Here is a 15,186-nt window from a genome sequence, read left to right on the forward strand (position 1 = left end):
ACAATGAGGTTCCGTTTTGTTCTGTCCGAATTTGTGTTGCTGTTTTAGAAATATTTAGAGTCGTTTTGGGGTTTTGGTGTCTTCATGAGATTTGTAGAGCTTCGAGTTGCGATCACGTGGGAACTTGAATCGCTCCAAAATGAGTTTATATGAGAGATTTATGTTCAAAATAGTGAAATACTAGCAAGCTGTCTTGAAAATCCATAATGAACCTTCTGTTTTGGCTATTTTGGGATCTTTCTAATTGTTTCTGGGTTTTAGTGTCTTAATAAGAATAGTAGAGTTCTGAGTAATGGTCGCGTAGCCACTTAAATCGTCTCATTTGGTTTCCGTATGAGTGAGTTATGCCTGTTTTAGTAAAGAGGTGTCCTGAAATTGTACTAATACGGGATTTATAAAGTGGAACCAGAAGCTATGAAATAAATTGGGTAATTAATTCAAGTGTTGAGGTTGGATTCATTTGGGTTCTCTTTGTGTTCTAATTCATGTGGTATATTGGTGAAATATCAAGTATTTTGATATTCATGATTGAATTAGGAGCTTCTTGTGGAAATCATTAATGGTGGGATAAATATTGGTTGTGTGGTTGAATAGTTTGATATTCTTGAAGGGATTATCAGATTCTTTGAGGATTTTTGAGGGTTGGTTTTGAATGTACACGTTAAGTTTAATTAAAAATTATAAAGAATGCTGAAGGTGAGTAATCTTTACAAAATATGTAAACAAGTTAGAGGGCAATTATAATATTTTGAGGACATGTAGAGTGTTTAAGCTTGGAGTGCACAATCCTTGTATAATTAGAAATGTTAGAATATAATCCATGACTAAGATACGGTCTTAGGAGGAGATACAATAAGCTATATGATCCTAGTTTGTAGTATCAAACGCTTTATTGTGATATTATGTTTGTTATGCTTCAAGAGGTGACGTCATCGAGTAACCTTTCAATTGATAGCTGCAAATCGATCACGGCTCTTTGAAGCATCTTGCTGGTGAGTAGTAACAGTCCCTTAAAAAGGGGTCTAGCCAGGCTACCATTTGTAAAATGTTTATTTAAAGTTTGTGAAATTTATATGAATGTGATAAATGTTTGTGAATGATTATGCTGATATTGATATGGTCAATGGATCGGGCTTGCGAGTTGGTCATTGACGGAGTTGAGGAACATGGTTCCCTACTCCCTGTTTTTGAAGCGAATTGTCATTGAGATATTAACTAGCTTCACCCGAGAGTGACATAGCCTTAGAGCTATGGATGTTCCTCTCAACTAGACTCCCTGTGCGCACATAGATCTAGGGAACTGATGTTGCTTTTAAACCTATGATATGAATTACTGTGTTTTGTTGTTTTGGATTGTTACTTCTCATTCAGTTTAATCTGATTCCCTGTTGTTTCCATCTTTTAGTTTGATCACAGATCGGAACCAGTTGGGAACGATGGGTTAACGGTGTTGAATAGCGTTCCAAGGATGTATATTGAGCTGAGCACGTAGGAATTTGTAATTTTGTATTTGTAATTTTGTATTAGGTTTTTGGATAAATTTATATTTGTTTTGGTTGTGCTGGTTATATCGGTCTTGTAGAGAATTGTATGATTATCTTGTGTATTAGTTAGATGTTGGCTTTGGGATTTAGCTGAGTTAGTCACGTTGAAGAGCTTGTGACCCCTTGCTTGAGTTTTGGAAGTGTGATTTCAGTTTCTTGGAAAACGAACCTAGTGATGACCCTATTTACCCAGTCAACGGTAACTCGGGTTGTTACAAACATTAATTCACAAGGATCAGTTCAGAGACAATGTCTCAATTGGTGGACATGATAGGGTACCAGCAAGACAACACCACCATCACAGAAAGCCAAAACAATGAACAACAAAACCTTCAGCAACACAACATCACCATCATAGCAACCCAAAATAATGAGCAAGACAACAACCAGCAAGACAATATCACCATCACAGCAACCCAAAACATTGAACAACAGAACCAGTAGTTAACAATGATTTTGGGAGAAAAAGCAATGAACAAAGCATCCAACAGAATAGGAGAACACAAATATTTTTGGGAAGAACAGAGTAGGAAGCACAACCATGAACAACAACCTCAGTCAACCAATACAATCAAGAACAGAGCAAGAAGCACAAACTCAACACAACAACCTGAAGAAAAAGAATGATTTTTGTTTTTTTTTTTTTTTGTGGCAAAAAAAAGTTGCTCTCACTTGAAGATCATTGAGCAACTGAAATAAATGCATTGAAAAACCCTAAAACACAAAATTCATCATCAGCCAGAACGCAACCAAAAGAACAGTAACATACTCGAAATTGGCCCAAGTTTGTCAAGCCAATCTTCATCCTCACAATCAGTGTTAGAGAAAACAACATCAATAGAAGAATAGTCACGATCGGGATAAAGTTCTGGCTCAGGGGTGTAAATGGGTTCACCTTCAGAGTCTAGTTCTCTACCCCACTTTGGATCTGTCTCAACTAAAGAGCATTCATCGTCATATGAGTCAAAAGACTCATCATCATAATACTTAGGATTTGATAGAGGCGATTTGGGGATTTTGAGAAGGGAGAAATCAGGGGAGTTAAGACTCTTCAGAGGTGAGTTAATGGTGGATTTAGGATTTTCCATGAAGATGAAGCAAGGTAAATCAAAGACAAATGCAACAGAGAGAAGAAGGAGAAGTACAAGTAACCAAAAAAACACGAAGAAGGAAATCAAAGGACAGAGAAGAACACAAACCCAATCTAGGGTTCTAAGGAGCAGTTAGCAATGGAGGAAACTAATGGACAGAGAAGAACAAGAAGAAATAATGGTAGAGGATGGGAAGGGGTGGGTAAGGTTAGGGTTTAAATTGGAGGGAGTGATTAAGGAGTGTTTGGATTAGGTTTGCTTAATTGATTATTTAGGATAAAAGAGGGGTGAATTAGTTGAGTTTAATTAGGGCATAAATGTAAATATGTTAAGTCAAGTAAGGGCATAAAGGTAAAAATTACATACCAAAAATAGAAATGAGTTATTTAGGGTGACTTGACCCTAAATGAAAATGGAACACTTAGGCTGAATAGGAGGGAGTATTTCTTATGGTTCACATATATTTCCCTCAAAGTTTATAAAAATATTTTTTATTAGTTATGCCTTGTTATTTCTCCCACTAACTTTCTTTTAATATTTTTAAAATTTTTATGTTCCTCACTTTTTCTTCATCAAATTTTTTATTCTATAGAATAACATATTAATTATCTAAAAAATCCTATTTTTTTTAATTTTTGTGAGTATTCCTTGTAAAAATTTTATTAAAAGATTGGTGATAGTATCATAAAATGGTAGGAAAAAGGTCATGAAATATATTTGGAATTAAAATAGGTGAAGGACCATAACATGAGCACCCACGTCCCCATTCTGAATTTAATTCTTTCAAGTCCATGTCTTAGAGTAGAGTAAAATAAGAGGGAATCAACCGACAGCCAGCTTGTATTCAAAAACGTAATAGCTGCCTTTGTGCTGTATATTCTCATTCTATCTCTCAATTCTCAAACTTCTCCTCCACAACCACACCACCTCTCAATTCTCCATTCTTTCTCCTCTTCAACACTCTTTCTTGATCTTAACTCCAAAAATGAGCTCAATCATTCAAACAATTCAACAAAGAACAACAAATCAATCTCTCCCAGTTTCATCACCATCTGAAGATCAAACAACTCTAAGAAGAAGACTTTCTTCACTTTCTCTTAAACTTCATCCTTCAATCTCTGCTTCCCCTGCAACTTCATGGGCTATTCACAGATCCAAATCTCTGTCTTCCATGGGAGAAAATGCTGGAAGTTCTATCAAGAAATGGTGGGATTTGGGTTGGTCTTGGATTCTTTCAAGGAAGCCTGTTTTTGTTCAAGATCTGGAAATGAATGAAGAGGAAAAACATTTTATTGGGTTGCAAAACAGGGGAAGTTTAAGGCATTTGTTCTTTAAGTTTAAATCTGAGGTTAAGAAGTTATTAAGATATGATGATATGTCTCTTCCTCAAACTTTTAAGTATAATAATAATAATAATAATAATAATAATAATCAATCTTTTCATGGTGGGATGAGAAGAGCATCTACTATTGGTTAAAACAAAATATTTTGGAAGATTTTTGATGATGATGATGATGACAAGAGAAAAAAGAATGTAATTAATTTTACATTTGAAAATGATTAATTTTTTATTATGAGTTATTGATTGATGTTTTGTTGTACTTCTACTATGTTTGGAGTTAGATTTTTTTTTTTTTTTGGGTAAATAGAATATTTTATAAGTAATATTATTTTGATTTGTGTAATATTTTGGATTTACATTCGATGATTTCATTTTTTCTAGAATTGTTTGGTAATTTGGTGCAATTTGTAAAGATGTACAGGTTATATATGGGTGTTTTTAATTTATTTTTGCAAACTCAAATTCTCGTGAAAGACGGTTCTTTTGGGAGACTATCTCTAATTGGGTCAACTCATTATATATTTTTTAAAATATTGTAAATATGTATTAGAATGATGTAAGTAGACATTTAAGGTATTAAAAGTAGGCATTAAGGATACGGTTGGTTAGTAGCATTAAGGATTATAACTTATTATTTAATTGGTCACATATATATAATTGATTATTTTAAAGGTCTGAATTAATCACTTTAACATTGAAATTGAAAACTTTAAAATAATTGATTTATTTAGCTTATAAATTTGTAAGTAGAAATTTATCACTTTTTGTCAAAATTGATTAATTTTTAATCAAAATTGATATTTTAATAGTTTTTTTGAAAGTTATAATTGATCATTTAATTAATCACTTTGTATTTAATTGATAACTTTTTTGGTCTGAATTATTTTCTTTAACGTCAAAATTAAAGACTTTTTAATAATTGATCCATTTAAGGATTTTACTCTTATAAGTAGAATTGATCACGTTAATGTCAAATTTATCACTTTTTAAGTCAAAATCAAAATATTATATTTTAATTGATTTATTTAACGTTAACTTTAAGTTAAAATTGATCACTTTAATGTCAAAATTGATATTTTTAAGGTCCAAATTTAATATTTATTTTTTAATTTTTGGATTTTAGGCCTTTTTTATTATTTATTTTTTGTCTTTGGCCTGACTCAATTATACCGTCTCATATTCAGGGTCTCTCCCAATCTTTTGCGTTTTTCGGTGTAATATCACAAGCTGTTATTGTGGCACGTAAAAGAGGGAAAATTTGAAAAAAATAAGATTATTTAACAATTTTATTGCAAAAACAATCTTCGGAAAAACTTAATTCCCAAAATAAGCGTCCGTACATTCAAACCTAGGTTTTTGTAAAGTCGCACTTACTAACAGCAAAATAAAAAAAATAAAATAAAAAAATAAAAATTAGTAAAGCATTAAGTCGCTATTACTAACAGCGACTCAATGCGACTTAAATTGTCATCTTTCCTTCTTCCTCATTTCAATTTACTTTGTCGTTCAAGTTTGTAACCTACGAGATCTCCCTCTTCTTTCCACCATTAAAATCAACTTCAATCCTTCAATTAATCTCATCAAATTTCAAGTTTGTACTACTAATTAGTTCTGTCATCTTCCTACATTCACTTAAGGTACTATTTTTTTGTGCATTTTTCCATTTTCGAAAATTAAGGTTCACAACATGTTCATGAAATTTCACATGAAACTTGAAATTAGTAAAGCATTAAGGTACGTTTTTATTATAATTTTTTTTAGTTCTTGTTGAATTTAAAATGTATGTCATTTATGGTGGTCATTTACACTTATACTCTATGAATATGTCAAAATGTACTTGTTATTTGCCATGATCTTCATATTGAGGTTGTTTGTTCATGAATTTAATGTAGAAAATGTTTTAGTTTAATGTAGAGAATGTTTGAATGCAAAACCTGAATTAAATCAATTTTGTTATGTAGTATATATTTATGAACCTGATGGTGATGTTGATTTTGTATGTATTGTTGTAGAAATGGCTTCATTTCGTATGACTGTTGTATGCTTTTGGAATGGTTCAATTTGATCAAGTAGTAACAATGTTAAGTATGTTGGGGGAAGACGTAAACTGTTTGCATCCAATTCAAACATGGATTTGAATGAATTTAAACATTTTATATGCTCTAAGATTAGCATTGACACTATAAGAAGTACTGTTAATGTAAGTTTTAAGTACAATATGAGTGGAGATTTGTTAGCTTTTCCGGTTGAGGATGAGAAGGCTATAGATGCAATGTGGGAGTATTCAAGGTCTACCCCTACTCCTTCTTTAGAGTTATATGTAGAAGAGGTACCCATAGGGAATCAAGATATCAATGTTGTGGAAACAAATGCATTCCTAAATGTAACTTCTTCTGCTCCTTCTCATACGCCCTTCCCTACCCAAGAAACCCAAAATCCCTTTATGTCATCTTCTGCTTATCCTTCTAATGAACCCAATCAACTTCAATTTCAAGTCACAAATGATGATACTTTTAACTTAGAAGATACAAATGAGCCTTGGGGTGATGTTAATAGTGAGAGTAATGAATTCGTACAAGCTCCTTTTAAGAACGATGTGGGTGTTGACGAGGAGGCTCTAGCTAATGACATGAGCTTAGGCAACATTCCAACAATCATTGCTCCTACACCTTATGCACTAGTTCCCCCTCTAGATGAACACGTTGAGGACAACTCTTAGAGGTCTTGGGATTGTGATACAACCTACACCGATGAAGGAGAGTTTCAAAAGGGTATGATGTTTGATAACAAGGATGCGTTGTTGGATGCTGTTAGATTATATCATATTTGTAGGAACGTTGAGTACCGAATTGAGACTTCAAATCAAACCGTGCTCACCTTGAAGTGTAAGAGAGAGTGTGCTTGGAGGCTTAGGGCTAGGAAGAGCTCCTATTCACCTTCATGGGAGATTGTTACATATAAAGGGAAGCATGGGGGGTTTGTATTAAGTACTGAAAATGTGTTAGCTGGACACATTCATTTGACATCTTCCGTGATTAACAATTTTATTAGAAATTGTGCTGCTGAAGACCCATCAATTAAGGTCTCTGTGGTGCAAAAAATGGTGAAAGACCAATTTGGTGTCAAAGTGACCTATAAGTGGGCATGGTATGCAAAACAACAAGCCCTTCTCTCCATCTATGGTACATAGGAAGATTTTTTTCCTCTTCTTCCACGCTTCTTGAAAGCATTGCAAGTTTCTGACCCCGGGACTGTAGTTGAGTGGTTCTTTAAGGAAAATAATGATGTTGGTGTGTACGTCCGTCATAGTATTAGAACTTTCCAACTTGTGTTCTGGGCTTTAAAACCTAGTATTGAGGGCTTCAAGTATTGCAAACCCCTTATTGCCATTGACGGAACACACTTGTATGGTAAGTATCGCTATAAATTGTTAACATATATATATATATATATATATATATATATATATATATATATATATATATATATATATATATATATATATATATATATATATATATATATATATATATATATATATATTTCCTTTGTTCTGAAATAGCCATCACATATGAATTATTAGTACTATTTATCTTTCGAACTTATTTTATATATTGCGACTAATATATTAGAAAACATATAGTTAAATTAGATCTTATTTGAATTATTTAATCGGATACTTTCACATAATATAAAAATTTTATAAATTTTAATTAAGCATAGTTTAAGATTCCTACAGAAGTTTTAGAGTAAAAAAAGGTAATGTGGACTTGTATATTTAAGGCTAATGTAATTTTTTTGATTACCTAATGTGGGACGGTAAGAGTGAAATGTGCTATATTTATTGATTACTTAGGTCAAAAGTAAGAAAATTTGAAATAGATAATCTATTTCATCAAACAAAAAAAATTCAAGCATCAAGTTTTGAATAAACTTAAATTTACATATAAGCGCCTCTATTCCAATCCTGAGGGTATGAGGCAGTTTGCAGTTAATTACTGGGAACAAATACTTTGGTCAAAACAAGATCAAAATTGTTGTTCGCTGTTATTAACCTAATTGGAATTTGAGCACTGTTGATGTTAAGGGATAAATAAAAAGCAAGAGTTGTAAAATGTAAAGCCATGTTCCCATTTGAGCCCTTTTCAAAACTTACATTGGCAGCTGCGTAGATAAAACATCTTTTTCTTCTTTTCAAAGGGCAACCTAACAAAAACAATATAAAGTAAAAGTTTACAGTTACAGAATAAGCATAAACCTCCAACTCCAAGCTTGCCTACAAAGAAATAGTCAAATCAACACATTCACATATCATCTACAGATTCGGTTACGCAACTATTTTCAGACCGCTCATTGCAGAATGTCAAATTCTATTTTACATAAAAACATCCGTACAAGAAGTCGTGGAAGAACAAAACTATATCTCAAGGCTTCATCATCCATTGCTGTACAAACCTGTAACCCAATACCCATTTAGGAGTGCTCATAAAATGTTCATGAACTCAACTAAATGAGAGGAAAAGCGCATGTATCTGTAGAAAAAACAAACAGAAAGACTATTGAGAAGGTCCATCTCTCATGCTCATACGCATTGTCCTCCTCCCTACCCCACCGTCACCTTTCCTCATCATTGCGACAAATTCGCTATAATCAATTGTGCCATCCTGAAAAAAAAGTCAGAGCACAAGATTGAGACTAATATAAACATTGGAATACGAGAATTAACGGAAAAGGGGTTGGGCAGAGGAATGTGACTAAAAGGTAAGACTGCTTACATTATTTTGATCAACTTCCTTGATGACATCTTCAAGGTAAAGATCATTAAGACCATGTTCTTGACAGGCTTGCTGTATTTCATCAATGGTAATTGATCCACTTCCATCCTTGTCAAAGTACTGAAAGGCTGCAATGAGATGTTCCTCGCGTTCAAGCTTGTTCAGATGGATAGTAGCAGCTATGAACTCACCATAATCAATTGTACCGCTGTTGTCGATATCAGCCTGCAATATTTAACAAAGAATAATATCACAGTTGAGACACAGCAACGCAGAAAAACGACAATGATTCTGGATATTTATTGAAAAAAGATAAATTGGATATTTTCCAAAGAAATAACTTTGTCAAATATGGATGATAGATTAAGATGCAGAGTATCTTCACATAGATGTTTGTCACATAATTGATAACGGTTGGACAGAACTAGAGTCACATATATGTATCATTATGCCCGAACAAATTTGTTGCACAAAAATCATGCAGGAAGGATCGTTGGCGACAAGGTTTTGATAAGGCGGTAACTAGAGCTAGCAATGGGCCAGCCTAAAGACAGTATGCCTCAAGCCAACCGGTCACATACAACTTGAAGTATGATAATGACACTATTTACAAGGACTGTCCAGATACACCTAAATCACATTTTAAGCAAAGCATGGCACAGCATGAGGCACAATAATATAATGTACATTTTAGTTGAAAAAAATTCAAACTGTTGTAGGGTTAAAGTCCAACATGAGCCCGCACAACATGAGATGCATTATAGGTCGTGTGCGAGTTTCATATTTTCAAATTTAGGCACACTAAAACTCAATATTAAATGCAGCCTTGTGCTAGTCCCTTGGCTTACGTTCATCGTCCCCTTGACGAAAGTTAGGCTAGGTTTGCACCATAGAAGTTCAAAATGCGTATCGCCCCCTCAGTTTACGTTCTAAACTGTTTGTACCAGAATCGTACACAAACGCGACTCGACAACCTTTCGGGTAAGGATGGTCTTCAGTCTAAAAAAACTAATGGGTCTGATTCTGTAGACTGTAGACCCGACCCAAACCCTCTTTGTACCCATTTGAAACCCAGACCCACTAAACACGTCCCATACCCTGCTACGCTACTTGCATGCAATGCTTCGTAACCTAGGAGTTGATTGATGGCAACAAGGCATGCTAGTCAGCAAATGGTGTGAGCCCATTGCCATCTATAGTAATAAATGATCCTGAATGAGTATTGGGAACCAATACTTTCAGGCTCTAATCATTTAAAAAACTTACAAACTAATATCACAGATTATATATTAACATTCAAACATTGTATCATCATTCTTATCAAAAGCAGTATCAAAATTAGCAGCATTTCCTACGATTACCCTAGTGCAGCTGATCTCTTCAATGGTCAAGGAACAATCAAAATAAGTGAAAACATACAAGTAATAAGTTATCAATAGCAAATGCAGTTTCCAAATTAGCTATATTGCCAAAGAAGAAAAAAAAGAGACAATAACATGCATAGAAACTCCATAAAATTGATCATAGAAAATGAGTGCAGCAACACAAGAGAAAGTAACAGTAGAAAAAAAAATGTGGATCCATCACAAGCAAAAAGGTTTCAAGTTATAAGGTGCAGAAAATAGAGGTTGTAATAGGTAAATAACTACCGCATCCATCAGATTGCGTATTTCTATATCTTTTAGGTTGGAGCCATATCTTTTTAAACCAGCTTTCAGCTCCTCAAATGTAATTGCACCACTATTATCAGTGTCCATTGACATAAACATTTCTTTCAATCCAGCAATTTCTTCTTCTGACAAGCTTTCAGCTATCACCTTCCATATTTAAACAAATTTATCAACCTTGTTATGTCTAGAAACATTCAAAAACATGGATAAAAGCTAATGAAAAAGAGCACGAGATTAAACAATAACAGTGAGAGGAGAGATGAAAAAGAGCAGCCTCACAGATCAAACTAAATGCAGCCAATTGATCAGTAGGCTGGCTCTTTTTAAAGACCCACTATCTAAACTTAAACAGATAAATAAGTGAAAACAGTAAATGAGTAAGCATTATTTTGACTTATTCTAGTGATTCCTGCATAACCATACATAATTGTGATTGCATTAAAGATTTGAATATAAAGTCATAAGCAAAGGTATTAGAAAAGAAACACAGAAAGGACTAGGGAAGGGGAGACAAGAAGAGTTAAAGCCAAGGGAGGAACAAGTTCAGTTTTCATTCCAGACCATACCATTTTGAAAGGAATTGTTGTATACAAAAGTTAACATTCTTCCCAGCAATTCCATCCATTCATTTCCCTCCTTATGACCCCCAGTTTGCAGCCAACTGTAACTTGAACCCAATTTTATAACATAACTTCATGTATTTGTAACGATAGTGAGACACTAAGACAGGACTATGACCCTACACAAGCTAGGCTAAAGCACACGGCCCCAAAATTGTGACAGCCTCATGTTTTTGGCTTGTTCTACATTCAGTTTCTACCCAGAAATGCTTTGTAGAAATTAAAAACCAAATGCTGGCAATTTCACTTTTATTGAATCCAATAGCCCACTTTTTCTGGGAAAATTCATCTTCATCAAAGTTATTGGGAGATTTGAAGGGCGTTTCGATAGGTTTGATGGAAATGGAAGCTTTAAGACACGAAGGAGATTATATGCAGATCCAATGACAGATTTGAAAGTCATCAAAAAAGCCATGCGAAATCATGGTGCATAATGTGTGTGTGTGGTATGAGACCGTGAGCGAAAGCAAATAGCAATGGCTGCTTTCAAATCCCCACAATCATATTCTCCTTCAAATTATTTTATTTTTCTAAATGTAACCAACTATATAATAATTGTTGTTGAGCTGTAATGGCTTTTTCAATGGTTTCTTCATCATTCAATGGCTTTCAAATCCTCACATGGTAATAGGTATGATGGTAAAGCTTGAATAGGATTAAATTGGGAGATTTGATTTGGTAACGAGTTGACAAAAGGCGTAATAACAGTGAAAATATCATTCGTACCAAAAATAGTTGATTTGAGCTATTTTACAGTTTACAATTTTTATGTATGACCACATAATTATTTTGAAGCAATTATGTTCATTTAGAAAAAATGGGAGCATGAGAGTAGGAGATTGAAATTCAAGTAATAGTACTTTTTTACTGCTATGGTGTATCCTTATTTTCTGTTAGAATAGAGAATATAATTGTAAAAATAAACTAGGTTACAAGTTCCACGTCTATTTGTAGTTTTGTTATCTTTACCATAAATCTTGACTTTAAATCAATCTAGTAATGTTTTAAAGATAATATACTAATAAAAAAAATTATTTATTTACAAATATAGGATACACATACTTTACTCAAGGGTCAATCCTAGGAATGGCCCTAAGTGAAACAATATGGAAAGGGAAGTCCAGTCAATATGGTAGAGCTACATAAATGGGACGTTGTGATATATTGGTTAAAAGGGTATTTTTGATATTTTACCATTAGTTAGTTATAGAGCTTATTAGTATAAATAAGGTAGAAGTAAATGAGAAACGGATTAGGAAATTGTATTAGATTTTTAAAGTGAGTTTTATATTGATTCTTGGGAGAGTGCAAGTAGTAAAGAACTTGAGGGAAAATGTAAAAGAATATATCATTGTAATTCAAGATTACAATAGTAAGATAGTAATACAAGCATTCAAAAGGCTTGCACTCTCCCAAGAATGAGTATAAAACTCAATTTAAAAATCTGATACAATTTTCTAAGCCGTTTCTCATTTCTTTCTACCTTATTTATACTAATAAGCTCTATAACTTACTAATGATAAAATATCTAAAATACCCTTTTAACCAATATATCACAGATGTCAATTAATATTACTTGAAATATAATAATAATAAGGCACTATTCTATATCTAGGGTATCATGAACCATCCCCTTGTCCGTCAAATATCACTGAGTCACCGACTAAGTTCAGAAATATGACTTGTACAAAGCATTGACACGAAAAATCATTTTTGTTCAGTATACTTACCCTCAAAGCCATTTTCTTCAGCTTGTTCATTGCAGAGAAATGTTTGAGACGAGAAAGTACAGCTGGGTCCAATGCTCTATCCGGTGCAACCCCACTTTTGCAAATCCAAGGATGACCTTAAAAAGGGGATTTTTAGTTTCACTTTTAGAAAAAAAATGAGATTATTCTAGGGCAAGGAGAATCTTCATTGGCAAGAGGGGAAGGGATATTTGGTTTTCATGTAGGTCGTATTGAAAATTGAACACCATCACAATGGTAGGGCAAGGATCAAACATAGAGATTTCAAACATATCAGAATAGAGAACTTTTTCCAAAGCTAAGGAAAAAAGCATACAATTCAAATCAATAGAGAAGAAAACACTCACATAAGACTTGATGAGCTGTTAAACGTTCTTTAGGGTCTGAACACAACATCTTTCTGATCAGATCCTTTGCGCTGTCAGATATGACGGGCCACGGATCTGAGTCAAAATCAATATGACCCTTCAAAACTGCATCAAATATTCCCTGCTGTGTTTCTGAGGAACAGATTAAGAACAAATTTAATATGTTAAAATCAGAAAGGGAAATAACCAAGGACATAACCAATTAAAAAAATTAACTCATTACATACCAGCCCAAAATGGTGGTACACCACTGAGCAATATGTACAAAATAACTCCAGCAGTCCATACATCAGCCTCAAAACCATAATGCTTTAGAAGAACCTCAGGCGCAACATAGTAAGGGCTTCCAACCACATCTGTAAAGACCTGACCTGTAATAGCCAGCCACCTTCATTTAGTACTTGACACCAGAATGCTGACTAGTTTTAGCTCCGCCAATATTACAAAAAATCATTGATGCAAACATCATCAACACCACCAACAATGATAAAGCCTTGACCCCATATGATCAGGTCGGCTATAAGAACCAAAAATCTAGTTCCACAGAATCACTGATGCAAAATAATTATATTATTAATACGTACAAAATTCATGTGAAAACTGTCAGGCTTTTTCAACAGTCTTTTTCTAATAATTTGTAACAATACAAATCTGAGTTCTGCAATAAAAAAGCCTGGACCCAGCTATAAACATCGAGGAGAAAATGATTTTCGAGCGGCAAACAAGACCAAATGAAATTCAGCAATGCCAATTCTCACTAGTAAAGCCTTAAAAATGAGTCTTTTCATGGTAATTGTATGCTATTTAAAAGAAAAACTGATGTGCAGCACAGCTCACCACTTCATTACACATTGCTGATTTTAAAAGAACCCGACAAGATGGAAAACAGAATCGCTTGATTTGATACCTGGTTTGAAGAAAACTGAGAGCCCAAAGTCGATAGCTTTAAGGGAGAAATCATCATCCTTGTTAACCAACAAGAAATTCTCAGGCTTAAGATCCCTATGCATCACCCCAAGGGAATGGCATGCTTCAACGACCCCAACAATGATCTTTGTCAATTCAGCTGCCTTTCTCTCAGTATAATGCCCCCTCTGAATAATGCGGTCAAACAACTCTCCTCCCGAACAAAGTTCCATAACAATGTGCACGTATACAGTATCTTCATAAGCGCCCTTAATGGTCACAATGTTCTTGTGACCAGCCAAATGGTGCATTATCTGAATCTCTCTCCTAACATCCTCCACATCCTCCTTAGATATCAATTTCCTTTTTGATATCGATTTACAAGCATACTCATTTCCGGTGGAGATCTCAGTGCAAAGAAAAGTAGTACCAAATTGCCCTTGCCCCAATTTACGACCCAGCACGTAAAGATCACGAATGTTAGCAGTTTTATGACCCAAAACATAATAAGCTTGGTTATCACTTTGTTTCTTCATGTTATTATTATCATTAATCATTGATACAACTACCACAGAATTATAATCTTTCTTAGGATTATCTTCACCAAACTCCTGACCAACCAATTGTTGATTTCTCAAAGTATTTGGAGAATAATCTGAGAAATCAGAATCGTTTCTTTTATTAGTGGTATTGGAATTGGAATTTACAACAGAATGGTCCTCGGGCCGACCTTCGCCCTGATGAAATTTTGCACCAAAAGTTCCCCGGCATGTATTGCCCATTAACAACCTTCGTTCCTCCACCAAAAACCTACCAATTCAACCTTTTCACAATCCAAACCAAAGTTTCTCATCCAAATCAATCTAACTGCACTGAAAAATGGCAAAAACAGCACACAAAACCAACATTAACTATCAAATCATCACCATTGCAGAACAACAAATTAAGAGAAAAGCCACAAAGCCAACATTCAAAATCAAATCTCAAAGATTTTCACTACAGCAAAAAATACCCACAAACACACATCAAAATTTGAGACTCAAAAAGAAAAAGGGATACCCAACGAATCAAGAATCAAACAGTAGTATACAAACCCATATGAGAAATGATTGTAAAAACGAA

General features: G+C 34.0%; 2 protein-coding genes across 2 annotated transcripts in view; one reads left to right on the top strand and one right to left on the bottom strand.

Moving 5' to 3' along the window:
- The first annotated feature begins 3,373 nt into the window (after nucleotides 1-3,373).
- On the top strand, nucleotides 3,374-4,604 carry LOC130805954 (uncharacterized). Its single transcript, XM_057670815.1, has one exon. The coding sequence runs from the start codon at nucleotides 3,621-3,623 to the stop codon at nucleotides 4,110-4,112; it is 492 nt and encodes a 163-aa protein (XP_057526798.1). The 5' UTR covers nucleotides 3,374-3,620; the 3' UTR covers nucleotides 4,113-4,604.
- Nucleotides 4,605-8,084: 3,480 nt separating this feature from the next.
- Nucleotides 8,085-15,186, bottom strand: part of LOC130805679 (calcium-dependent protein kinase 26-like) — a 7,385-nt gene continuing 283 nt past the window's right edge. The window contains exons 2-8 of the mRNA XM_057670460.1: nucleotides 14,066-14,936; nucleotides 13,386-13,529; nucleotides 13,138-13,290; nucleotides 12,773-12,888; nucleotides 10,402-10,569; nucleotides 8,753-8,977; nucleotides 8,085-8,641 (exon numbers count right to left, since the gene is read on the bottom strand). Of these exons, the coding sequence (XP_057526443.1) occupies nucleotides 8,534-8,641; nucleotides 8,753-8,977; nucleotides 10,402-10,569; nucleotides 12,773-12,888; nucleotides 13,138-13,290; nucleotides 13,386-13,529; nucleotides 14,066-14,846 (1,695 nt within the window). The 5' untranslated portion in view covers nucleotides 14,847-14,936 and the 3' untranslated portion in view covers nucleotides 8,085-8,533. The remainder of the gene's footprint in view (nucleotides 8,642-8,752; nucleotides 8,978-10,401; nucleotides 10,570-12,772; nucleotides 12,889-13,137; nucleotides 13,291-13,385; nucleotides 13,530-14,065; nucleotides 14,937-15,186) is intronic.

Source organism: Amaranthus tricolor, chromosome 2 (assembly GCF_026212465.1).
Source record: "Amaranthus tricolor cultivar Red isolate AtriRed21 chromosome 2, ASM2621246v1, whole genome shotgun sequence".
Classification (NCBI taxonomy): Eukaryota; Viridiplantae; Streptophyta; class Magnoliopsida; order Caryophyllales; family Amaranthaceae; genus Amaranthus; species Amaranthus tricolor.